The sequence below is a fragment of the Metarhizium brunneum genome, chromosome 1, assembly GCF_013426205.1.
Source record: "Metarhizium brunneum chromosome 1, complete sequence".
Lineage (NCBI taxonomy): Eukaryota > Fungi > Ascomycota > Sordariomycetes > Hypocreales > Clavicipitaceae > Metarhizium > Metarhizium brunneum.
The window spans coordinates 6,414,312-6,440,049 of record NC_089422.1 but is presented as its reverse complement, the minus strand read 5'-3'; the positions used below and the strand labels follow the sequence as shown (position 1 = coordinate 6,440,049).

The window sequence follows — 25,738 nt, the reverse complement described above, 5'->3', positions numbered from 1 at the left end:
AATGACTGGTCAGGATATACGATATCAGAAATAAAGCTAGCAACGGGTATACACACACTCGTCGTGGCTGCCGTGTGAAAGGGCCCATTTTCCCGAGCTGAGTAACACTACATGTATATTTCTCACTCTGGAATCGCCCTTCTGCAGCTCTTCGGCAAGTAGACATGCGACTTCCAGATATAAAACCCAGCAACCCACGTTGTCGTGACATGAATCCAGGGTTGCTGGCTGACGACCGTCCTGGATCCTAGGCTATGGGAAGTTGACTCTCGCCTGAGCGGCTGCTTGCTGAACAGTCCTGCAGCCGATCATTGCCGCTCGTGCTTGCATGTCCTGGACGTTTTTACCTCACGCGAATCGGACTGTATGTCCAGCTTGGTCTTAGCCGACACGGCCAACAAGCCTAGTGGATTCTTCCAATACTCGTGGGCAACTCGGTATTTGACATTGAACTAGGTTTGCTCACTGAGGCCCTTATGAGCCTCGGCGAGAGCAATAAAACCGTCTCCGTCCTTTTCTGGCCGTCTTCTCCACGGCTTGTTGACATGTTCATTCCAAAATAGACGTTAATATGAATGGGTGACTTCGGGCAAGTAAGCTAGTGCTCTGTATAAAACACAGTATGATTCTGCTCAAACGAGCTGATCTGGAATTGAAGACGAGGTTGAGGGTGATAGGGCGATCATCCTTTCAAGCTGCTACTAGAGCATCCCGAAGACTTGGCCCCCTAGTGGCACAAACGGTCAACACATTTGTTACCGTTTTATTGATGACATTTTCTGTCTCGGTAAGTATTCCAACTTTCCTTGTTGGGCGTATTTTTCGTATTGGTTGCAACACTTCCTTGACCGCACGATCTCAAGACTCAACGTGCGCCTTCTTTAACCATCCACAAGTCTTTGGGAGACAAACTACAACATGAGATTCGCATTCCGTACCTTTGTCGATGACTTTTCCTTCTCCTCCCTTTGCAAAAATGAAAGAAAAAAAGGATGAAGGGGGTTGGCTGCCATAGAGTAAAACAAAAAAACCATTACAACTATAAAACATTTAGATACGATAAACAAAATACACAATACAGTCGCCATGCCCCATGTACGCTCGAGATATGTGTTGTAGTCCCTCTCATGTAGTAGTTACAGTCGATATGTGAGAGTCTCTAGAAACTGCTGTTCTTCCTGAGTAAGAAACATGTGCTCCGGAATAACCACTTCTCCCTTTCTGATGACAACTTCCCCGGCATGTTGATGAGCGTGAGTGAACTTCACACACATGCCTCCGGTCTGATCTCTGTCGCTAGACTCGGCGTCATTCTCGCTACCATCAATAGTCGACTTTTTGGAAGTGACTGCCGGTGCCGGCGCTGTAGGGCTGTCTACTGTTTTTTCTTCGTCCATGTCGTCTTTCTTTAATTCGGCTGAGTGTCGTCTACGTAATATGGATTTTCTTCCTTTACTAAGGTCTTCGGGTGTCCACCAGTACATCGGGAAACGTCTTTCCAGGTTATTGACCAGCAGCGCCACACCAAGCATAAGCGCACATCCCAGCAGCATAACCGGGAGCATGAACCATCCGATGTGAATCAAGGTATCGTCAACAACGGCAAGCAGCGCCGTGGCGCCCGCAGGTGGGTGCACAGTCTTGGTCAAAGCCATCAGAGAAGTTGCGCAGGCGCAAGCAAGAGCTCCTCCAACCCATTGGATGTCCTTGAAGCTATCACTCAGCTGAAAAAGCTTACCGATGGCAACTCCAACGAATGCCGAGATGAGTTGACCTATGATGGCGTTTCGAGGTTGGGCAAGGGGCGATTCGATGGCGTAAAACTCCAGAACCGCAGCCGCGCCCTGTCGTGGTCATGGAATTGTTGGTGTCTGCTTCATGGGGCATGGCTGGCACGAGAACTTACAAAACTGCCCACAATGATGGGGGCTCCTCGCGCCTGGAATGACGGCACTCGCTTCGACACGGCTTGTATCGTGAGAATAGCCGCAAATACGCCAATGAAGGCCCAGAAAACGGGCATCAGGTTACCGGCATCCTTCGGCTTCGCCTTACGGTATCCGAACCATCTTGCCACGGGGTAAGGCAGGAAACGCCATGGCGGCGACGGCACGAACGGATTAAGGAATCGATCAATGTCGAAGTTCCACGTCCTGTGAGGCAGAGTCATGGTATCGGCGACGGCCTCGCAGGCTCCAGCCAGGCGGCCGAAGGAACGGACCACACAGAGAAAGTTGGAGCGTTCGGATTGTGTGGCGGGTCAGCGGAAGTCGTCGTGTCGCATGATGATGGCCAGGACAATGTCGCTCGAATTCACAAGGTCTTATAAAGGAGAGAGAAGTCGTGGGCTCGTGAGGAATACTCGCCGAGAGGGGAGGCCGGCCAGCCATCTAGTCGTCTCCATCCGGGCGTCCGGAAACAAGAACTACCGCCACATTTCCCTTTCCCGAACGCACGGCGTCTCGCGTGGGAGAGATCATTTTCACTTTGTTCCAATACCAGAGTTCCTGGAATAGTAGACATTGAGTAATAAAAACCCAAATTAGGCTTAGGGTGCGGGAAGGGTGGCCCAATGCAGGTCGAGGCTGAGGGGAAAGGTGGGATCGCTAGGTGTCATGTCAAGGGTGAAGCCCGTGGACTACTGACTTGTCCCTTGTCCAAAGCCCGTCTCGAGATGCCACTGGTCCACTTTTTTGACAATTCGAAGAAGTATTTCCAAGCACTCAAGTACCTCCACGGCGTTCGCTCGGGAATCGGCATCGTCCTAGGGCCATCATATTTCACCCTGGAACCATCATTCATTCATCATACATGGTCGGTGTTTGACAGGATGGTGACGGAATCGTCTTGAACAATTGTCGTCCCATCACAACCTGCATTCCGGGAACGCAACCGGCAGCCCTACGACGTGCTGGCACGCGCTGATGCTACCACGGCGCCAGTAGGATGGCACCCACATGCAACTTTATTGGCAGCAACCAGACGCTTGGTTCCCGATTTCTCACCATGTCCCAATGCTGTGTTACCCGAACCCAACAACGCCGACTTGATGTATCACTCTATCGCCGTTCTTTATTCGCCGTACCAGACCGCTTCTCATCATGACAATAACGCAATTTGCGCATTTGCAAAGCGTTACGCAAGGTAGCGAGCGGCCAATATCTCCCGGCGCTCACGTGAGAATTCAGCCAAAACTGAATGCCGTCACATCAAAAATCTGATGCAGACGCCGCCTCGGTATCAATGCAATTGGATGACTTATCCAGTGCGATTCAATGTTGAGCCTTTCGACACAGCAGATCTAGGACCGAGGCTGCGCGGCTGCCAACTGAAGACTAGAAGAAATTGCCGAGTAAGTAACCGCAACTGTGATTTATTCCGGGGAGAACAACCTGGGTTTTCACAGTCGACATGATGGCGGATTGGCGGAAGAAGTAGAAACTCCACGGGTCGTGTCAACTCGTCAAAACAATAATACCGCAAACACTGTACAACTTTCCATGAAATCGTAAAAGCCGAAGCTTCATTGCATCTTTTTTAAACAGAACAGGAATAACCCTGGACACCACTCAACTTGTCTTGGGATTCAAGATGCGGTGGCACCATATCCTCCACTTCGTCCTGGTGGTTGTGGCCCATGGAACAACCATTAGTTGGTGAGCAACCAAATTCTTCCACAACCCAAACTCTCAAACTATTAAACAGTCCGGTCGCGGTTCCATATCATATTGCCCGTATTAGTCTTACTTGTTGCCGGTGCTCGTCGGACAACAGCACGGCCTTGACAGTCTGCTTCGGCTGTTGCACTGGCATCAACAGGTGTGCTTCAACTCCACTGACAGTTCAACACAACACCTCGCAACCACAACTAAACAGCACATTGCTAGTTTAGTGTAGATTTCGAATCACCTTCATTTTATTCTCTTGATTCGCATGATTTAATGCCAAGATTACCAAATATTGGGCAGTAGTCAAGGAGCATATCCTGTTTCTCCCGGGTTGCATCTGCTTAATGATTCTGACTACTGGCACACTTTTTAACCTCAACCTCTCCCTTTCCGAGTTCGTGGAGATGCTCTCTGGCAAAATAATGCAGGCCATGGAAGAAACTCAGCGACAAAACCCGATCAAGGGTCCTGTGTTCTGGACTACGCCATCCGAAGTCGATGCTTGGAACATCGCCTTGACCAGCGATGATGTCTTCAAGACAGACGCAACACAAAAGCCTTCCACTCCGCCGAATCAAGCGTATATTCTGCAGTACCACGACGATATCAAGTGTATTGATTCCCCGCCTGTGTGCGTGTCCTGCCCATCGAGTGCCGATAAACTAGGGCCACAGAGTCGCCGAGTAATTCTCGACAACTTACCAGCGGACGTAACTATACCCCAGGTTCTCCGAAGCATCAAATGTTATGGAGGAATCATTTCCACAGTCCTCGCCAACAGTCTGAAGAAAGCAAACACTAGAACAAAGACGGCAATGATTGAGTTTGTTTACCCCGAGGCAGCCGCGGACGTCGTTTCTCACTTTCACGGTAACAAGACGGTATTCCTCGACAGCAAAGGCGGCGAACATCAACCAGAGGTATACGTGGTTCCCACGCCATCTTACCTTCATACCGAGGTGAACCACTGTCTGCTCGACAGAGGCTGCACCCGTGCCCTGTTCATGCCCAGCTTCCCAGAAGAAGCTATCTGGTACCTAATCTGCACCATTGGAATGAAACACATCAACAATGTCCAACTATCGGATGGTCACCTAACCATAGAGCTTACCTCGCTATTTGAAGCGGATAGGGCTGGGAAAGAAATCAGGTTCGGGAACACCGACATGGAGTACGACGCAACCAAGCACGGCATGTGCTACATTCCCGATTCGTCCCAAGGCGAGATGCAGGACAACTACGACTCCCACAACGGATTCATCGCATTCACTGACACGAATATCTTACAAACAACATGGGATCGGGAACCATACAACAGATACCGCCCGCAACCCCTCCACGAAACTCCCACCGGCAAGGACGCCATCAGGCACACCTCGGGACCTACGTACGAGGAGACCCTCGCCGAGTACTTCTCCGTCGACCCTTCCGAGATATGGAGCTACCTCGAAGATCGCAGGTCGTTCCAGGACACCACGTACAACATCATCGGGAGCACCATTAAACTGACCCGTCGCAAGTGGAGTTGGAGCATCAGCGCCGAAGACGAGGTCAAGCTCCTAATGGCGAATACCCTGCACGACCCGGACTGGGCAACTGAATGGGACGAGTACTTCAAATCCAGGGGTATGGCTAATTTGCGAACGTGGGAGGAGTACGGCACGTTGGCGAAGCACCGACGAGAGCGTGCTGCCGAGCAGGGCTTGGCCGAAGGCATAGTACCAATTTGTGATGGGTGCCCTTGTGAGTGCGAGGACTTGAAGAAGGTGCCTGTTCCGAAATTTATTCAGGATTATTCTGCCTGTAAACGCGTGGATGCTGAAGCGGAGTAAACGCTTGGGGTGATTAATCCGGGTTACCACGAGACAAGATCATTATGCTTTGCCGGGATTGGGAAAACGGTACAATCCAACGTCATTACTACCTGCGAGTGGGCAGTCTATTTGGGACAGCGTTATGACGAATTGGGCATTTGCTAGGAATGTATAGAAATGAGCATGATTGATGAATACTCGATGGACTCTTTTCTTTTCTTCGTTTTGCTATAACAAGATACATCATGAGGAGTTGAATTCAGAGGATCTTAATCGGTGCTTAGTATTTCGTATCCCATTCGGGTATGTGATGCTATTGATATGACACATTGTCATTATATTAAAATAGACTCCGGGCTTTCTTCCCCAAAGCATCGTCTTTCCCTTTTACCAGCCGAGTGCTTTCTTAACGCCTCAAATTTCCTGCCCAAGATTGTAAATCTAAACACCGTCTTCGGAATTTCCCCCATACCCAGATGACTATAACGTCATTTTTAATACACACCAAACAGCGGAGGTAGTGCCGCGGATGCTTTCTCCCGCAAGTCCCTTGTCTCAGATTCGTCCTCGTAGAACGTATCGTAGTCCAGATCATCCCCAACAAATAAGCTACCCTTATCATTGATTGTATGGGGCGCGCCAAGCAAGTCATCATCTCCTTGGTCCTCCGTCTGGTACATTTCGTTGACAGAGCCAGTAGATGTAGCGTTCGAGTTGCCCCATCCAACCCTCTCTGGTGGTCCTCGTTGACGCTGATTCTGGGCGGCAAGCTTGGCTCTCCTCTTCTTATCCATCTTAAAGTAGTTTCGAATCAGATTCCGCGGAATATTACCTTCTGGCTCCCAGGAAGTTTGCTGGTCTGGTGGCCAATCACCCGCCCAGCGAACGAAGAAGTATCTCACCAGGCCCTGGCCCTCGACATCGTAAACCGCCACATCCTCTAACCTTTCCACTTCCCAAGTTGGCTCTCCATCTTCCGCCATCTTTTCGATAAGCGGTGATTCTTTGTGTCTCTTTTTGGCGGATTTGGGCCGTGTCGACTTTTTCGCGGAACTATTAGCCTGTCCAGCAGCAGGGGTCCATGCTGCATTGTCTCTAGTTGACTCTCGTGTGTTCGACATGTTCGGAAATATTGAACTACCGGTAACGGCATTAAATCCGGCAGCGCTGGAAGAAGTGGTTCCTTCAATAGAGGCTACTAAATCAGTGTGGCCAGGATGCTGCGAAGCATCGTCCGCCTTGAACGTCGGGGTTGGTGATGGTTTTGGTTCTATTGACGAAGTCGCATATTCCAAGATCCCGTTTATGTACGACGGCAAGGGAACAGGTGTATTTATATAGGGCCTTTTAGGTTTCCGTGCGCCATCGCTGTCCACCGTGTCACTCACGAATTCAAGACGCATATCCTCATTTCCAAGCCCAGCAGAAGGCACATCCCATGAGTCTTCACGACCGTCTTCCCCAAACATTTCGCGGGCAAGTTGATTCGATGGGCTGTTGTCGTTGTCGGAAAGACCCTCAAAGTCTGCCAATTTGCGCTTTTGCGGGGTAGACAAGCTGATCGCTCCCATCTTAGGGCGAACGACATCGTCAGCTTCAGTCTCGGGCTCAATAGCAGCTGCTGGCTCGATGGCGGTGTGGGTTGGTGGACGCGCTTTGTGTCTCTGCTTCAACCCCTCGAAGCCTACCTTCTTCTCTCCCGCCAATCTGATCCGTTCCTGGTCTAATTCCTCTTCCATGGTTTCTTCCCATTCCTCCAGCGTTCTAGGGGATACGTAGTCGAGAACATCCATGGCAGGGACAAGCAGGCTCGCGGCAGGAAGATCGTGCCACCCAACTATATACGTCATCCGCTTAGGTAGTGGTTTGCCGTCAGCGGCCAGACCAGGCGAAGGCAAAAGAATCCGTTCGACTATGTATGCGCTGGATGACGCGGGCGGCAGCAGCCTCAAGGACTGCAGCGCCGGGCCACATCCTGGGGTATATTTCGGCGCTGCTTTGATTTCTATCACAAATGTCGGTTTTGTCGATGTCGGCTCTGGTGACGGTGTCGTTGATGCGGATGACTGTGGCTCTTCGTCTGAGCTGCCTCTGACCAGCGTGGTTTCCATTCTTGTAGTGTGATAGGCATCCTTGTGCCCTCCTTGTGCTCGAGCGCAACTGGGTAGCCCAGGGTAAGAAGGGATGCCTGAGCTGAGCGTCACGGGTTTGAGCAGCCGGAATTACGCGTTCCCCCCTTCGTTTTAAGGAGATGAAGGACGTGCCTAACCCTGGGGCGAGACTGCAGGCACGGGGCCAAGGGCGGGAATCGCAAGCGTGTTGATGTCGACAAACTAGGAAGTGGTCGTGGTTGGGTCAAGTCTGGTTAGCAATAGTAGCTTAGCACCGGCCGCATTGTCGGCAAAGCCTTAAGCAGTCTGGTGGTAATGGGCGGCAGGTGACTAATAGGCCCAATCATACCAGCCAATAAAGTCTGGTCGCCTCGCAAACCCTCACCAGTACTTGGCTGGGGGAACAAGGCCTCACGTAGCAGGCTATTTTGAGATTTTAGTAACCCGAGGCCAGAGTCTAAGTCACCAGGAGATAATAAGGCAAGAAAACATCAAATTAAACCCTGTACGGACGATGTTTCATTTTTCATAGGGGGGGCAGAAGCCCTTAAGGTTGCGTCTTGTTGGAGGCCTTGGCGCCTGTAACGGCTGCATGAGTGCCTGGCGTTCTCTAGTCGTGTATTGCTCATCGGCTTCACTTGGCTCTTTTTGCTAGGTGCGCTCAAGCCCCACCAAGGTACCTAGTTCTCGGGCTTTACATTATAATATATACTTAAGTACGTTTTAGTATACTTCACGGTACGTAAATATATTATACAATAAACTACCCAAGTCTGTATGGGGAGAGTTTATATCATACAGGATATCAAGGGGCATTACACATAAAATACTGTGGCGTGGCCATGCCTATTCTTTTGTGGGATAGTTCAACTATAGTTAAAGAGTTCTGGTGATCCCGCCGAGCAATAGTACTACCAGACACCTCTGGACCCCAGTGGCGCACCACACATGCAGAGTGCAAGCTTGGCAGCCAGTCGCGCCTGGCCGCTAGCAAATCGACATGCTGCAGCTCGGGCGTTTCCCAACCAACATTGAAGCGACCAGCATTTTCTCCAACTCCGCCCCCAGATCACGAGCGCCAGCAAAAGCTCCCTCCCAAACCCCAAGCTTGAATGCCGACCGAACCACTATCAATGCTGTAACAGAGCACTTGACGGGCGTATTCATATTCCCACCATGTCTTCGTCTCTGAAATCTCTGGCTCTGCGCGTGCCCAGAGCAACTTCCTGCAAGTCTCCTACGGCCATTATCCGATGCTGCTCGAAAGCTTCCATGTCGACCGCCACTCGACCGGCCGGCCTCACAAACGCCGCTCCCTCGCAACCGAGTAGCTATGCCATGTCCATGAAATTGCACAGCTACAGCCTTGCTGCATCGAGCAAATCCGTTCTTCGACTTGTTCCGAGGGCCCGCACGACCTCACCTATGACGATTACCTCGCAGGCTCGATGCTTTGCCAGTGCCGCCTCATCAATGTCCAGCTCGGGGACTTCCTCGGGGGCAGGTGCCGCTGCATCCAAGTCGACTCTAGACTGGGACTCTTTCTTCAAGTTGCGACTTCGCCGTCGACGTATCCAGCTGTTCTTCTCCGTAACGACGGGCTTGCTTGGTGGTGCCGGTGGTGCCATTCTGCTGTCCACGGGCATGGCGGAGCCCGTGGTGATGCAAATTCCTCTGGACCCCTTCGTCACACTGGGTCTGATGACGCTTGCTTGTGCTGCCATGGGGTGGCTCGTGGGCCCTAGCATTGGGAACCAGGTGTTTTACCTTCTCAACCACCGCCTGAAGGCCCAAATGATGAGCAAGGAGACGGAGTTTTTTGCCAGGGTGAAGAAGAACCGAGTTGATCCTACCAACTCCAGTGCAGGTAATCCAGGTACGGTTTAGCTCATTTATCTGTTAAACCATTTCGCCGAGAGATATGATCTAATCATTCTGTAGTGCCCGATTTCTACGGCGAAAAGATCCAAAGCGTCTCCGGATACCGACAATGGCTCAAGGACCAGCGGGCCTTCAACAAGAAGAAGACTAGGGCGTTTGTGTGAAATTTCTGCTCTACGGTAGAAACTCCATTCGTTCAAGATGGACTACGGACAAGGGAAAGACTATGTAACATGTGAAGGAAGGTCGTTGGCACAACTACGTAAAAGTACAGGGGGGGAACTTAAACCAGGAGACAGAATAATGTGCCCCAACTTTCGTTGTAGCAATATAGGAATATCTCATTATCGTGTATGCTTACTACTGTTTCGTCCTACTTTTCAATGGCTGGGTGTTGTGTAGACAAGGTTATTCAAAGAAACGGTAGTGAATCATCAACAGCATCTTTCCATGACCGCAGCCCGCCCGAGATGTCTCCAACGAAACGTTGCCCATTGCGATCTAAACCCAACTCCTTTAATTTGGCTGCCGCAATTTGTGAATCGTTGCCGACCCGACACACAATATATATCGGCACATCGGCAGGCAAATCCGCGGGAATGCCCTCAGGCAGTGTCTCGCCAGCACGATGACTCATGAACCGACTTATGGGAACGTTGATAGATCCAGGAATGTGCGATAGGCTGTAATGCTCCTTCCCCCTCACATCGACCAGCACATGATCCGCGCCGCTCCGAGCAAGACCCTGATACTCCTCGGCCGTGATGCGGTCCTCCTCCCGCAGCAACTGCACCGGCCTCGTCACACCACAAAACTGCACATAATCCATGGACGATCTCAGGTAATCCAGCGTCAGCTGTGCGTTTTCGCCACATGCAAAGCATTCTTTTCGTCTGCCTCTCATACGGACCGATCTGAAGGGTGAACTATCCGCCATGCCACTGAAGAGCATCATCGTCTGTTGAATCTCTGGCACGGCAGAGTCATACGCTTCCAGGCCGCCTCTGGAAATAAGCTTGATAGCTTCCAGCGCTTGCAAGACGCCCATAACGCCGACGACGGGGCCGACGATGCCGCCTTCGCCGCAGCCGACTACACTCTCCGGGGGGGGCGGTTTGGGGAACACGCAGCGGTAACAGGGTCCCTTGCCAGCCGGACTATTCAGCACAATGAGCTGTCCCGAAGTCTGGAATGCAGATGCGGACACGAGCGGTTTCTTCAGGAGGACGCAAATGTCAGATATGAGGTAGCGAGACGTCGGGTGATCGGTGCAGTCAAGCACCACATCATACTGCGAAACAATGTCCTCTGCATTTTGCGGCGTGAGATGGGCAACGTGTGCCTTGTAAGAGACGGTTGGGTTTAATCTGCCGGAGCAGTCAGCAAACTAGTAATGGCATGCGAGTGGCTTTTTGGGGAGGCAAAGAAAAAAGTCGGGATGTGCATTACTCGCGAAGAAAGGTGATTGCACTCTCAACCTTGGCCATGCCCACGCGAGCAGTCGAATGGGCAATCTGTCGATGCAAGTTGGATACTTCGACCTCGTCTCCGTCCACGAGCCCTAGAACACCGACACCTGAGCCGGCAAGGTATGCGGCCGCAGGACAACCGAGCCCTCCCGAGCCGACGAGCAAGACTTTTGCGTGCTTGAGTCTCAGTTGGCCTGGACCACGGCATGATTAGTTTTTTTTTTATTCTACTTCAAACTCATCTTGCCGCAATGGTGGCAACAAACCATCCAGTCCGAAGTTCGGGACAATCATCTGCCTCCCGTAACGCTGGTACTCGTGTTCTTCAAGAGGCCATTTCCAATTCAGTTTGGGACTGGCTTGTCTTTGCTGAGCTTCTGCGGTGGCTAGACTCGCCCTGATGTCGGCTAGTTCTGATTCGCGGACTGCAATTTCCTTTCGGAGACGTTCTATATTCTCCATCTCCTCCATCAATAAGACGGCTGAGACGCCATATGAAGCCCTCACAAGGTGATGTCAAGGGTGTCGAGCAAATGAGTCCCAGATTGTGGTGTAGACGATTCGCAATGCAGGGTAGGACAAAACCCGTCAAACGGCCCAGAGTCAAGGCGACAAGTCACAAAACACCAAGCAGTTGGCCCCACCAAAAAAGTCCAACGACTCCCGTCGCCATGAAAGCATTCGTAGTCTACTTCCCACACCAAACTGAACCACATAATCGCAATGGTAAACCGCCCCTACACATTGCCTCTGCAATAGGAGTACTCGAGAAACTAACAGGAAAAACTCTCCCTCCAGGCGCCCCTTCCTCCAACCGCTGGCAAGGCGCCATCCGCGCGAGCGCTGCGCATGCAACGCATCACCGGCCAAATCCACCCACTTCTCCCATCCAAGGTCTTCCGTACAGACGCCCATGTCTCAGATGACTTTATCAACTCCAAGCGCGACAGGCGCATCATGAAGCACTCGTCGTTCGTATCGAGAATTACATCCTCTAAAATCGCAAAGAACAAGCGTCGTCGCCCGAAAAATAAGCTCAAGACAACGTTGGAGGGCCTGGCCGATGCGCTGCCGGAGCTAAAGAGCGGCGAGGGAGGCGAAGAAGTGCTCGCGGGCAGGGTGAAGCACAAGAGCCTGAGGAGCAAGAAAGGAGCACTGAAGAAAAAAGAGAAAATCGTGAAGGGGGAGATGGAGAGATTTGGGGCTAGCATGGCGAAGTTATCGGCCATGCATCGGCAGGATGCTACGAGAAAAACAACACAGAGCAGGACTGATGAAGATGGCTATGTAGAGGACGGCAGCGACGACGACGGTGATGATGAAAATATGGCGACGGAAGCTCGTGCTCAGAAAAGCATTTCGCAACAAATGTCGACCACGACACCAGCTGCTACATCAGATAGGTGGGCTGCTTTGAGGGGTTATATTTCGGCAACTATGGAGCAAAACCCTGCCTTTGCTAGGAAATAAGACGAAGGTATCGCAGTGCTTCTCGTCTCACAATATTTTATGATACCATGCTGGGGATTGGGGGGGATCTTTTCATGTAAAAGAGTTCTGCGGCCTTCCACTACCGACATTTTCACACCGCGTCTATGTAATGGAGTTCACGGCGCAAGGGTAGTAAACTCATGTTTTGCAGCAAAAGGAATAGTTTGATATTTGCCGAATTTTAATATCATGCTTCCGTAACTCGTGCCATAGCTCCATGGTGCATCCTATCACCATGTCTCCCTTTGAGCTTTGGATGTGCCTTAGGTTCTCCCCAAACTTCCCATTACTTAAGTCTCTAGTTCCTAGACGCCATTGACATCAACCATTCGTCCTTTGTAGCTGCGTAGACATTAACAAAAAGTCACCACAATGCACCCATGCCAAGTGGTATGTCTTTTCAGCCCGTCACAACGCCGGCGCTCTACCGAAATATTCATAACAATACTCATCCAACGCCACAAAACAAGACAAACGAAAAATAGAAACACAGAGAGAGAGAGAAAACGTTGATAAAAAGTACAAAACAGGACATGCTGAATCGCTATTGCACAAATATGATGCGTCGAAATGAATTCAAACGAATGCACAGAAACCTGCCAAAATTGGGGGGAATGGCCACCGCACGATTACATGCTCATTCGTCTTGGCCAACTCGGTGTGGTAGAAGGGGGACGGGAGCTGAAAGTCTATTCCAGAGCTGCCTGTAAACGCCTTTTCGCCCTGATCGTCAATGAAGTGATGTTTGCTTGTTCCGCACATGGGATCGGAGTCGTGACAGGGTGATAAGAGCCATCGAAACTATCACTACAGGTGCTGTTGCTTCGTGAGCATTGTTGATGGCGTCGGGGATTGCCTTCATCTGAGTCCACCTGATCCGTTGCGGAAGCCTGTGACATGCTGACCTCGCGAGTTCGAGAAAATGTTAAGATGCTGGAGCCAGTAGTGGTTTCATCCCCGGGCGGGGAATCGCTGCTGTCTTGGTGGTTCGAATGCAGGCATTCTGACTGGGAGTGTTGCCTAAAATGTATGTATTGGCGCACCTTGGATCGGATGGAACGCGGCAGAGAGCTGCCTTGACTATCGTCTTCGCTGACTTCATGATTCCCCTCTTCCGTTTGCTGTAGTGTTTGTCCAGGTCTAGTGCGGGTGCCATGGCGAGCCGAGCTCTATTCAATCCGCGGAGGCGTCTTGTTAGTAAATGGGCTTGCGCTCCGCCTGTAGAGTGATACGTGTTAGTTGATTGCGCCGAGGAATCTGTCAGATAGACACTTACGATCGTCTACGTTCTCCTTCCTTGCGAAGATTCTCAATGATGCGCAACATTTCTTTCCGGCCGCCGTTACTATCGACCATTTTGCCCGCCATGCTCATTGAGACCTTTTCTCGAGCATTGGCACTTAGCAGGCGCTTGACCAGCAAGTGGCGCATCAAGAGACAGACGAAAACGCCGCAATCGCTGCCATTCTCCTGTTGCGGCGAGTCCTCAAGGTTGATAAAACGCATTTGTCTTCCAACAACCTCGCCCATCCGTCGTGTAGCCAAGTTCGCTTCCGCGAAGTTTGCTCCACCGAGTGAGTCGTAGTGAAATGCAATGCCATCCAACAGTGACACCAGCAGCAGAGACCAATGGCTGCCACCTTCGGCAACACTCACGTTGCGATTGTCGTTGATGGGAAGGAAAACGTGGGTAACTTTGGAGAAGTCCGGCAGCGCAGAGCGTACATGACGAATATCAGGCTCCTTCATCAGAAGGAAACTCATACTCGGACGTAGCAGCACAATTCTGGCTTGAGGGTAACGAGGTAAGGTCTCCCGCTCGAGGTACTCTTCCCAGAAGGCAATATTGTTATCCGTGAGCCAGTCATTTTTAAGCGACTTGATGTCTTCAACGGTTAACAATACGTCGTAGTAACTCAAGTAGGATTTTTCAGGAGAGAGCTATCTCGGGGCATAAGTCAGCAAGATTGTTTTGGGAAAGCCAAGAGGTTAAAATCTGTAGGGACTCTGGTTGTCCACATCCGTGTCAAATAAGAGCAGGAGAATAGTAGAGGGGGAGGGGGAGGGGGACCAGGACGTAAAATAAATAAAGCGTGTACTTTGGACGTGTGCACAGAGACTATAAAGCACGACGATGATTTGGACAAACAAACTTCTGGGTAACATGACGCGTGCAGTATTCCGACTGAGCCTGGAGACCATAGTATGGAACAATCATGGTCTTTTAACGTACCGAATCGCCAAAATGGCGGGCCATGCGTTGTCGAAATGGCATTTTCTTGGTTTTGGTCTCGGATCTGGTCTTGGAGTATTCGCCTCCCTTGCTGCCAGCCTCGACGCTGCTCTCAGGTGGAATAGAGAGCGTGGAACTGGATGCGTCGGAGAAGCTGGAGCTGTTGTGATGCCTCGAACGAATAAACGACAAGCCGTAGAAGCGGGTGCTGTCGAAGAAGGGGAAAAAAGCAGAAGAAGCAGACGGGGTCCTTGACGATGATTGAAAAGCGGGGCACGGACCCAAAGTTAAGCCAAGGTCGAGCCTAGTGGGCTTTTGCTCGGCTGATGACAGTGGGATGGGGAAAGGTGGTTGAGGCAAAGTGGATACATGCAAGTGTCCAGATGTCAAGTATGGTCGCTGGATGGAGGGACGGGGCTGGGGGCATGAGAGTCTCACGCCTGGCAGCCCTTGAGCACCTGAGCGCTTGAGTTCGGCTGTCGCGATGGGCTGTCCAATGGCCCCTCGGTCTGTGCGCGGACGAATGGCATGCGACCGCGGGGGAAGCTTGGATAACAGACAAATAAAGATTGATGATGCGAAACAACGCAGCAGGATTTGAAAAGGAGATGTAGGGAGTCAGAATGTGGCGCACGTTTGCTTCATGCACTCGGCTCTAGAACCCTGGAAAGTCATGGGCGAGGAAAGAATGAATGACTGTCAAGAGTGGTGTGTGTGACTGAACAATTAGGTGAACTCAGGCGATGGGCTCATCAACTGCTATGAGGGCCACGAACGAGCCCATGCCAGACGCCTACTAAGCTCTCAATCGAGCTAGCCTGACTCTTTGGCTTTGCATCTGGGCATCCAGGCTAGTGTGGCTTGTAAGGCAAGACGATGACGATTGTTGCGGCTCAGCCCCCATTGATTGTCCCCATTGCCGCCGCTCGTCCTTTTGACCACGCCCCGATTGGGTGTTACTCTTCTGTTCATTTGAGATACTAACTTTAACGTTCCTTTGTGCTGAGCATGGTTTTAGAGACGCTTAGCACAGGCGAGTCTAAGCGAGAATATGTAATGACGTTTGTATCTACGACTTAACCCATGTGCTTCAAACGCCATGTCGACTCTTTGTGATCATTGCGGTCGACGTCAGGAGCCGAGACTGCCATGATTCCTTGTGTACAGACCTTGTAGCCCCCCTGAACGTGTCTCCCATGATTCCGAGGGATTGTCTGCTATCACCTATCTGCCTAGGCAGTTTGGTGGTAGTTATTCGATGCCGTCAAGTCTGCCGGCCGATCAATTGCTCCTCTCCCGCTAAATCTCTGCGTACTGTTGTAGTCGCGTGTTGTAAGGAAAAAGAAGACGACCAACCAAAATAAGACCTCCTCTTGTTAAACAATATATGTACGGAGCAGTACATGTATGTACATGTGCCTCGGTGCCCCGCCGCCACTTCCCCGCAGTCGACGACTCATCAACCCAGCGTGCCAGCGATTCCAAAGCCTAGTGAGGAAAAAAAAACTCCGACTTAAATGCCACCATCTTGTCACGTGCCCAGCTTTTTATGCAGCAGGCCTGAAATCTTTCACCGTCTTTCTTCTCTTTGAATCCTCCTGGTCACCTGCATTGACCCTCCCAGCTCTCTCCATCGTGATGTGTGCATTTTGCGCGACGGGGCGATGCCGAACACTCTTTGCCCCTCCTTCTACCTCTATCGTCTGTTTCCTTGAAAGAGTATAAAACATCTCGTCCCTGTTGGGATGTGTGTGAAAGATAAATGCGCTGTCTATCTTCAGGATTTTGACGTCTTGGCCATTCGTCAATGCCAGGCTAAGATAGTGGGAGCAGAGGGGCAATTGATCGGTTGGCTGATCTTGACGACATCGAATGACTACTTCTACAGTCGGCGGCAAACGGTATTTAACCAGATCAGGTACTTGGCTATCGCGCTCCATACTATAATATATTGTTGACAATATATTAGTGTATACGATTCGGTGGGCAAATATATTCTCCCACAGACTGAAGGTGGCTACCTAGGTAGGTGGTAGTAGACAATGCCTCGGAATTATGGTAGACACGCCCGGGGGAATGCAGATGAAGCATACATCAGCTGTGCGTAAGGAATGGTGGCAGTCTCGGCTCCTGACGTCGACTACAATAATCACTGAGTTGAGATGGCGCTTTTATAGAAGGCGGCCCACCCGGGATCTTGGAAATTACCTACTTAAGTACCTAACCCAACCGTGTGACATCTACCCCCTCTGGCGTTTTTCGCTTTTTTATCTTGGTTATATCAAAAGCACGCGAGACGATACAGTGATGCCTGTCTCGAATTAAGCAATCAGCGCGGAGAGTTGACAGCCTTTCTGATGTTCCGATTAAGTCTCGACTACTTGACCCTAGAGTCGCTGGGCGATAATGAGGTGTAGGAAGGGGGGTTTTTACAGTTGCCGCTCATACTACATAGAGTTAGATAATTACCTAGCAGTATTTATCCCAGACTGGCATGAAAAGATTATTAACTAAGTGGACTGCAAATCCAATCAGAAATGAGAGGAAACCCTCGTCATCCGAGAGGTCAATATCGTCTCCCTCCATCGGCAGCCCCATGGCGCAAAAGAATGCCCGCAAGATGTTGTCTTTGGACTTTATCGATCTGGCATACTGATACACTAGCTTAATCAGTCTTAGTCGGTTATACTTGGCGTTGTTGTCTGGATCTTCTTATGAAAGTAATCGATAATCTGATGAAAGCCCTCGACGGCTTGGTTGTGGACATTACCTGTGAGAGGGGGGCTCAACGACAGTGCAGATTCACGACTCCCTGGAGAGAGTGCCGATGACGCAGAAGGGGAGGAGCCATACTGCTGAAATGTTTGATGACTGCTGCTCCGTGAGGGAAGAGTAGCACTGACAGAAGCAGCGACTAGTGAGACAACACAGGAAGGCTCGCTACGCGATAGTTACGAGTCAAGGTCGTAGAGGTAACTATAATAATCCCGAAACCCCTTACTTCATATACGGCTTAAAGTGCTCTTTTTGTATTTACTTTCTCTCCTATGGCTTAGCTATCGGCAGATAGTATACTATCAATGCCTTGCACGAAATTTCTAGCAAATCTGCGATGGTTCATGTGATGGGGAGAAATAATAACATACACTAACAGGTGTAACCTCCCAGGTGCCACTTTTGTTTGTAGAGCTGGCAACTCCGACGACAAGATAGCAGGCATCTTAGCTACTTGTACCTACCTGTTATGTAAGTACCTAGGTAAGTAGACAGTACGAAGAATCTGTACTGATATAAGTCCTTGAGTAAAAGCTACAAAGGAGAGAATTGTAAGCGACCTTGACGGAATGGGCACGCAGCTCCATACGATGCTGTGGGCATTATCTGATTTCCGCTCCTTGTGTGGCCCAATACCCGGTACAGCCAGCACGCCGTTATTCTGTGCGAAACCATCACTTTATTTAAAATCACGCAGACTCATTGGACGTGCCAAGAAACCTATCTAGTTCATTTATCTAGGATAAAAAAATAGGAAAAAATCGTCCCTGCAACCAAGCGCAAGTATGATTTCCGTACACATTGGCCTTTGATCATCGTTCGGCAATGCTCTTGCTCAGTCGGAGAGCCCCATCACAACGGGCTCATGAGCAACAGGAGTTCTGTCCTTCACCAAAATTGCTTGCCACATGCTGCTCATACAGAGCCTCCATGATTGAGCTAGCATGCTCGTACAGCGAAGCTCGCTGCAATATCGTCTGTTGCAGACCTTGCAACAACTCACTTCCTTTTGTACCATTACTACTTGTCAGTTTTACCCCTTTAGAGACAAGACTGTGAAACCTTCTTGAATGAACAGTGGCATCGTCAAACACAGCCCGGCGTTCTCCAAGGAACCGGGACTGTATCTTCTCCACGCAACGGTCACCAGCTTTCTTATACCCATCCGCTACTGTCAGTATCTCTGCCCGTTTCGAGTCAATACGTTTCATAAAAACCTGTTACCAATCAGTCATTGGATGAATCCTTTACGAATATATGGTCGGAAAAACGCACATCGACCAGTTCGTGAAGCTGCTGTCGACTTCTATCGGATGTAGTGACAGGCTGGGCTGCGTGTTCAGTCTTGTTTATATTGGGATGCTTCGTTAGAATTCTTCGAATGTCAGATACAATTGATTGAAGTAGCTCAGGATGGTCTCCGTGTTGTATTAAATCGTGGTTTTGGATGGACTCGAAATTTGCCTTGACAGGAGCCCATTCCTCAGCTCGTTGCACCTGGGAACGGTGCTTCTTAGGTATGAGGGTGCAATTCTGCACCTCGAAATGTCCATGAACTATCCCAGGAATATTTTCATCCAACAAAGAGACACTTGATTCTTTTGTACATGGTATATCAACCCTGCTCTCCTGTTGTTGGCGGGGAATTGGACTGCCCCTTTCACTCACGCTGAAATTTTGACCGATCCGTCTGTCAGTGGCGGTTTTCTGAACCATTTTGGACTTGGAAAAATGTTGTGCTTGGGAGGTTTGGAAGTTAACATGCTTAGAAGAGCTTCTTGCGACACCAGTTGTACGAGCGGCTGAGTTCGTCTTTTTACTGTCGTCTGTTGAAACGCCTGCATCCCCGTCACCTTCAACGCCCGCAGACGGGCGGCTCTTCATGCGAGGATTGAGTACAAAAAAATCTTTCCAGGTCTCTTTCGCTGTTGTAATATCATGACCTGTGCGCTTCTGGGACGTTGCAACAAAAATGCAGTCACCGACTTTCTCGGTAGGCTTGATAGTTTTTACGGCCGCGAGTTGTGAACGAGTGCGGTTCGACTGCGGCAGTATGGTCTCTGTGTCCGTCGTTTGGAAGTCGCCTACGTCGTTGTTCTTGAAAGGTGTCGGGCTCATAACTTGAGACTTTTGTGCTTGTTCTTTTATGATGTCGTGAGATATTTCGTCATTATGTAGATCTTTGAGAGAATGCTGAGGGTCGGGACAGCTTGGCCGGCTGACACATTGCCTATTGGTATCGCTGTCGACGACCAGGGACTCTGCGTAGTCGATTACTGCGGGTTTGACCTTTTTTTGCAAATTATTGCTATTAGAAACGTCGGATTTGCGTTTTTTGCCACCTATTTTTTCTTGTCTGAATGCCTCTTGTTCGTCTCTGAGTACGGGTTGATTATATAACCTCCTGTAGAGCGGCTGGCGAGACACAGATTTAACCTCTTGAGTGTTTTCATCGAACTGGATGGGAGTCTTAGGCCGCTGTTTGCGTTTCTTCGGAGGTTTGGCGTCACATGGAATAGTGGGAGCTTTTGGCCTTCTTTCTCCATTAGCATCAGGTAGATCCAATGTGATATGGTCTAACAAGATATCTCCTGAGCCCAAGGTTCTGACTGTATGGACGCTTTCTGCCTCAAGATTTACACCACATGTTGAAATCGGATGGCAGCTGGATGGCAGGGTTTCTTCAGTAATCTGCCGGGCTGATGAGACTCGAGCTGGGTTCTTATCAGACTTATTAGTCTGACTGTCGGCAGATGCATGGGGAATGCCCTTATCCGATGGATCTAGTGCTGGAAGTTGCATCCCAACGAGGTTGAGCGTCGTATCTTTTTTCGTTGAGGCAGGCTGTGATGTCGTGACTGATCCTCTGGAAGCATGGCTCCTTCCGAACGGAGAACTGCGAAAAAGCGTGGATGCAGTTTCGGAGAAATCCACATGTTGTGACGATTGACTTTGACAATCGGCCGAGGGAGGACTCACTGGAGGCGCTGAAAGAGGCAAGGTATCCGGAAGAGCATCATGTCCAGATGCAGGACTGGTAAACGGAATATCATCTCTAATATATCCGAAAACGTGTCCTGATTGCTCCTCTTCCTCAGGAGACATTGATGAGCTCCTGTGTGTCTCGGAATCCTTTTCAGACCAGATTATCTCCCTGTCCCTGGGAGTCTTAATTTTTTTTGGAGTGTCAGCGAGTTTTGCCATGTCATTATCGTCGACCCCATCCTCGAATTCCTCTGGATCAACTATTTGATCGGTATCATGACAATCGGTATGGCTGGCACGGGTTTTCTGCCCCACGGAAGGAATCGGTGACTTCTCATGATGGCTAGTTGGAGTAGTTTCTAACTCTCCAAATTGTGCTGGCTGAAGCCGCAGCTGTTTCTTTGCCTGCTTCTTTGATGCAGACTTCGGAGCAGCCAAGCTCGATTTTCGTCGCATGATGTCCAAGTAGTTTCGTCACATCGCCACAAGTAAATGAACAGAATACAGTGGGAAAGGAAACCCGGCAGCTCATAGGGAGGTTCCTCTCTGCCCCCATCAAGAAAGTAAGCAACATATTTGGATGGGGAAGGAGCGGTGCGAGGAGCTTGCGCCCGGGCCGTCCGTAGCGATAGGGAAGGAGTCGGGATCAAGAGCCTGCTTGTCACACGATGGAATACCAAAAAATACGGTATTTTACGTGATGTACCCCCCAAAAATATTAAGGTCTTGCGCCCATTTTCTTTGGAAGGTTACATAAATCCTCCCACTCGCCCACCACTGACTGATTGAGGAACCTTTTTTTTTTTGGAAGAGCGGCCGTTACTCCGTTTGCTTGGTAGCATGATTGACAGTGATTGGAACAATAATATCAGAAGCACCCGTGTCAAGTGGAATTGTCACAGTGAGCACGGACTTCGGGACATCGCAGAGGCCGGCAGGACAGGCCGTGGTTGTTCCTTCACTGTCCACTTGCTTCAGACAAAAGCAGCAGACATCAGGGAGGGCCACGGATGAACTTTCGAAAAGCTGCCTACTGTCCTCGGATTACATCTCTTCCGTGCCACGTTGTCACCATGGATTCCGGATGGTCGCTTCATCTAATTGAACGGCCTGCTGACTCTAGTGTGAGGGCTGATGCGTACCTACAGTGTAGCTGTAGGCATTCGACGCGCTGACGACTCCGCGCACTCCGCCGAAAGTCCGCCCAGTGGAGAAATTTGCGATGGTCCGATCGGCCACAAAAAGCAACATTGAACCTTGAAACCAAAACCTCGTTAGGTAACGCCTACTAGCGCCTTTTAAATTGTTGGTTTTGACATGAACCATATTTCGGTTCTCTTCCTCCCGCATTGCTACCCAGTAGAAGTTGCTACACCGGAATACAAGCGGCACTCGGAGGGTGCGACTGAAATACTGTACTCATCTTTTGAACCAAATCAAGCGGCGACGGCCCGTGAGTCCATAGAATCAGCATGCCGTCTCCAACCGATGTAGAGCCCGCGGCGTCGGTAGCGTCAGCGGCGTTAGACAAGGCGGGAGTCTCAGCCCGTCAACCTTCTCGAGGATCGTACCCTTCAATATCCTCAATATTAACCACTTCATCGGAACGCCTTACGAAAGCTGCCCAAGATGTCCACCCGATATCCGATTCACCAGGAGCCGAAACCGTCCTGTATCTGGCATATGGCTCCAATATGAGTGCTAAAACGTTTCTCGGTGTCCGAGGCATTCGACCTCTGTCGCAGGTGAACGTGGCGGTTCCCAGTCTGCGTCTCACGTTCGATCTCGCTGGAGTACCTTACATGGAGCCATGCTTCGCGAACGTGGGATTTCGAAATGTGCCAGACCAGAAGAAGAACACTCAGGCCGAATTGATTCACCAGGATATGGAATGGGACGGAGGACTCATCGGTGTGGTGTATGAAGTTACTCAGGAGGACTACAGAACCATTCTGCGCACTGAGGGTGCAGGCTCCAGCTACAAGGAGATTGTCGTTCCCTGCTATCCCATCGCGCCGAAGGAAATATTCCCCAAGGGACCTACGCCTTTTCTCGCAAGGACGTTATACGCAGCTTACACATCGAACGCGAATGACGATAGGAGTTGGTGGCAGCACCTCCTCGATGGGCGACAAAGACCAGACCCTGATTATGCTCAGCCCAGCTTACGTTACCTGAGCCTACTCCGGGATGGTGGAAGGGAACACGACTTGCCTACCAGTTATCAACAGTATCTTGCATCGCTGCATCCGTATTTTGCAACAACATGGGCTCAGAAAGTTGGACAATATTTATTCATTGCTCTCTGGGCTCCGTTGTTGATATTCTATCTCATCACGTCCAGATTCTTGGCGGATGAAACTGGCAAGCTCCCACCATGGCTTGCAGGTGGCGTGACATCGATATTCAACATGATGTGGATGTCGTACGACGCTGTATTCAAGTCCATATTCGGTGATGGAGAGAGGACCGAGGAGGATGAGTCGGATGAAAGGAAATCGCTCCTAGGTAATCGCAAAGCATAGGTAGGGAGATAGATAGAGAGGGCTGGGGCATATAGTCACAACTTACTGCTGATTAGCCTTGGCACGTCACATCATGTAACACACTTGCATGTAGCGTATATGTATAGCCTGAAGCTCGAGTGCATAACACCGTTCAGTGGATTTCAGGTTTATCATTTCTGAGTTGCTGATGTCCTACCACAGCCTCGTCTCGTAGAGTGTTGTGGGTATTCGTACCTAGTCAGATGGCCTTCATGAACCCCGTACAGAGTAGAAGAGGGCTTGCTAGATAGGGGAAATTGGCATATGCTACCTGACTTTCACCTTCGAAAGTCTCGGCATGGCACCTCGGCTTCGGTGTGACAATGAGGAGGCGGCCAAGAAAAGGCAGTAGATTGAGGAGCACCGGGGACAGGTGTGGACAATACCCTCTGCAAGTCCTCGGCTCGGGGAATCCGCAAAATATGCTATGATGCCATGGACCTGCAGGAAAACGGCAGCTATCTCGATTCAACGGCCGCATCTCCTGCAACACACAGCTGAACCCTGCTCCATCTAGGAGAATCAATTGACGACATCGCCCTGGCATCTGGCATGTGATGTCAACTCCTTTGGTATGTACAATCCCAACAGGCCACAGCGGCACAGTGTCCACCGGAAGCCCTGTCAGAGATACGTAATGCACTGCCTGGCTACTGGTTGAGGATCGCTATAATTAGCGTCTGGATGTCTGGTCGCATGTCAACTGGCATGTGACAGCCTGGGAAAAATCCCAGTAAGGTCCAAGAAGCCTCGCATCTCGGCCAGACCCGGCCATGACCGAATTGCCCCAACACGGACCAACCGTTGGGCGCTAAACTAGAATGAGCAAGCGGTGAAGGGTGTGAGCGTGTGCTCCTTACCCATTTCATTTTTTTTTGCCCAGTGAGAGCTTTAGTACGATGCTGCTGTGCCGTTGGAGGGGCAGTTCAAATGTTCTGGGCCTTGCATCATGGGTGTCAACCAACATTTCTCTCTTGGCTCAGGGCACATATATTGAAGCGCGGTCCCCCTCGTACGTACTCTCAAGATCCTCATTTGCGGGATACATCGTATGCCGCGGCTACACATTCTACGATTCTCTGCCCAGCTTCGCTGCTTGCAATCTTATTCTTCGCCTGTCCGGTATTACTCTGCAGCACTCGGCAAAATGACGGGCAACGGGCTTCTTGGTGGCCACGAGAAGAAGCACAAGGTCACCATTGTGGGATCCGGCAATTGGTAAGTACACACGAAGTCGCGCGGCATTGAGGTTGAACGGCATATGCTCTGCAGAGATTGTGAAATGGTATCTAATATTGTTCTTCCTCCAAAGGGGTTCTACGATTGCCAAGATTGTTGCCGAGAACACAAAGCAGCATAATGACGTCTTCGAGGAGCAGGTCCAGATGTGGGTGTATGAGGAGGAAGTTGTTGTTACCAGCGACTCGAAGCACTACGATCCATCTATGGGCGACAAGCCTCAAAAACTGACCTCCATTATCAACAAATATCACGAAAACGTCAAGTACCTGCCTGGTATTACTCTCCCCTCCAACATCGTCGCCAATCCCTCGCTCGTCGATGCCGTCAAGGACTCGTCCATCCTCATCTTCAATCTGCCACATCAGTTTATCGCCAAGGTCTGTGACCAGCTGCGGGGCCGCATTTTGCCATTTGCACGCGGCATCAGCTGTATCAAGGGAGTCAACGTCACCGACGACGGTGTCAGCCTGTTCAGTGAGTGGATTGGTGACGGCTTGAATATCTACGTTGGTGCCTTGAGTGGGGCCAACATCGCCAGCGAGATTGCTGCCGAGAAGTGGTCAGAGACCACCATCGCCTACGACCCGCCACCGATGGACAATAGCAGAAATCCTTCGCCACGCTCTGGTAGTCCCAACCCCGGCATTACCGTCACCGACCTGCAGGATGTTTCGCACAGAGATTGCAGAGGCCGGGCCTCCAAAACTAAGCTCACTGGTGTGCCTGCGGAATATCCGCCACTGGATCATGATTGCTTCCGCACTCTATTCCATCGCCCGTACTTCCATGTTCAGATGGTGTCCGATGTCGCCGGCGTCTCGCTTGGTGGTGCCTTGAAGAATATTGTTGCTTTGGCCGCTGGTTTTGTTGACGGGCGTGGCTGGGGTGATAATGCCAAGGCTGCGATTATGCGCATCGGCTTAATGGAAATGGTAAAATTCGGAAAGGAATTCTTTGGTGAAACAGTCCAGAGCCAAACCTTTACTGAAACGTCTGCTGGCGTAGCTGATTTGATTACGTCTTCTTCTGGCGGACGAAACTTCCGTTGTGCCAAAAAAGCTGTTGAGAAGGGCATCACAGTTGATGAAGTGGAGCAACAAGACTTGAACGGCCAGAAGCTGCAAGGAACGACCACGGCATATGAGGTCAACAGCTTTTTAAAAGCACGTGGGCTGGAGAAGGAATACCCCTTGTTCACAGCGGTCAACGACATTTTGCTCAACAAGAGACAGGTCGATGATATCCCCAACTTGGTGGCACAAGTCACAGATGGTGCGTGAAAAGGATAATTTTGTTTTGTCATTAAGGAATGAGTGCCCGCGATTCGAATAACAGCCTAGCCCGCAAGGAGCTGAGGTCATTCCTGTTTGCTCATCGTTACGGCCAGGGTGGGCAAGGAACGTTGAAGAACATGCATCAAAGAGGAAGGGATTTTACACGGACAATATATATATAGCGGCAGGGCTTCAAAGCCAGCTTCATCTTGGCGTTCGCTTCTTACCAGCATATATTACTATATTAAT

General features: G+C 50.4%; 10 protein-coding genes across 10 annotated transcripts; 5 read left to right on the top strand and 5 right to left on the bottom strand.

Annotated features, from left to right (window-relative positions):
* Positions 1 to 1,136: 1,136 nt before the first annotated feature.
* TRNSP (Transmembrane protein) lies at positions 1,137 to 2,170 on the bottom strand (the record flags this gene model as incomplete). The annotated part of the gene is made up of 2 exons (XM_014693098.1): positions 1,137 to 1,844; positions 1,907 to 2,170. The coding sequence occupies 2 exons, from the start codon at positions 2,168 to 2,170 to the stop codon at positions 1,137 to 1,139; spliced, it is 972 nt and encodes a 323-aa protein (XP_014548584.1).
* A 1,920-nt stretch (positions 2,171 to 4,090) lies between these two features.
* G6M90_00g019560 (uncharacterized protein) lies at positions 4,091 to 5,500 on the top strand (the record flags this gene model as incomplete). The annotated part of the gene is made up of 1 exon (XM_014693099.1): positions 4,091 to 5,500. One exon carries the CDS (start codon positions 4,091 to 4,093, stop codon positions 5,498 to 5,500), a length of 1,410 nt encoding a protein of 469 aa, XP_014548585.1.
* Positions 5,501 to 5,976: 476 nt separating this feature from the next.
* G6M90_00g019550 (uncharacterized protein) lies at positions 5,977 to 7,593 on the bottom strand (the record flags this gene model as incomplete). The annotated part of the gene is made up of 1 exon (XM_014693100.1): positions 5,977 to 7,593. The coding sequence occupies one exon, from the start codon at positions 7,591 to 7,593 to the stop codon at positions 5,977 to 5,979; it is 1,617 nt and encodes a 538-aa protein (XP_014548586.1).
* Positions 7,594 to 8,769: 1,176 nt separating this feature from the next.
* On the top strand, positions 8,770 to 9,638 carry PAM17 (Presequence translocated-associated motor subunit PAM17; the record flags this gene model as incomplete). The annotated part of the gene is made up of 2 exons (XM_014693101.1): positions 8,770 to 9,469; positions 9,535 to 9,638. 2 exons carry the CDS (start codon positions 8,770 to 8,772, stop codon positions 9,636 to 9,638), a joined length of 804 nt encoding a protein of 267 aa, XP_014548587.1.
* Positions 9,639 to 9,886: 248 nt separating this feature from the next.
* Positions 9,887 to 11,405, bottom strand: UBA4 (Adenylyltransferase and sulfurtransferase uba4; the record flags this gene model as incomplete). The annotated part of the gene is made up of 3 exons (XM_014693102.1): positions 9,887 to 10,841; positions 10,924 to 11,137; positions 11,210 to 11,405. 3 exons carry the CDS (start codon positions 11,403 to 11,405, stop codon positions 9,887 to 9,889), a joined length of 1,365 nt encoding a protein of 454 aa, XP_014548588.1.
* A 261-nt stretch (positions 11,406 to 11,666) lies between these two features.
* On the top strand, positions 11,667 to 12,413 carry G6M90_00g019520 (uncharacterized protein; the record flags this gene model as incomplete). The annotated part of the gene is made up of 2 exons (XM_066129837.1): positions 11,667 to 11,669; positions 11,742 to 12,413. 2 exons carry the CDS (start codon positions 11,667 to 11,669, stop codon positions 12,411 to 12,413), a joined length of 675 nt encoding a protein of 224 aa, XP_065985729.1.
* A 1,190-nt stretch (positions 12,414 to 13,603) lies between these two features.
* On the bottom strand, positions 13,604 to 14,652 carry nep2 (NEDD8-specific protease 2; the record flags this gene model as incomplete). Its single annotated transcript, XM_066129836.1, has 3 exons — positions 13,604 to 13,652; positions 13,711 to 14,375; positions 14,584 to 14,652. 3 exons carry the CDS (start codon positions 14,650 to 14,652, stop codon positions 13,604 to 13,606), a joined length of 783 nt encoding a protein of 260 aa, XP_065986038.1.
* Positions 14,653 to 18,669: 4,017 nt separating this feature from the next.
* G6M90_00g019500 (uncharacterized protein) lies at positions 18,670 to 20,883 on the bottom strand (the record flags this gene model as incomplete). The annotated part of the gene is made up of 1 exon (XM_014693105.1): positions 18,670 to 20,883. The coding sequence occupies one exon, from the start codon at positions 20,881 to 20,883 to the stop codon at positions 18,670 to 18,672; it is 2,214 nt and encodes a 737-aa protein (XP_014548591.1).
* A 1,016-nt stretch (positions 20,884 to 21,899) lies between these two features.
* On the top strand, positions 21,900 to 22,952 carry aclK (Gamma-glutamyl cyclotransferase aclK; the record flags this gene model as incomplete). The annotated part of the gene is made up of 1 exon (XM_014693106.1): positions 21,900 to 22,952. One exon carries the CDS (start codon positions 21,900 to 21,902, stop codon positions 22,950 to 22,952), a length of 1,053 nt encoding a protein of 350 aa, XP_014548592.1.
* Positions 22,953 to 24,120: 1,168 nt separating this feature from the next.
* On the top strand, positions 24,121 to 25,495 carry gld1_0 (Glycerol-3-phosphate dehydrogenase; the record flags this gene model as incomplete). The annotated part of the gene is made up of 2 exons (XM_014693107.1): positions 24,121 to 24,191; positions 24,286 to 25,495. 2 exons carry the CDS (start codon positions 24,121 to 24,123, stop codon positions 25,493 to 25,495), a joined length of 1,281 nt encoding a protein of 426 aa, XP_014548593.1.
* Between the last annotated feature and the right edge of the window lie 243 nt (positions 25,496 to 25,738).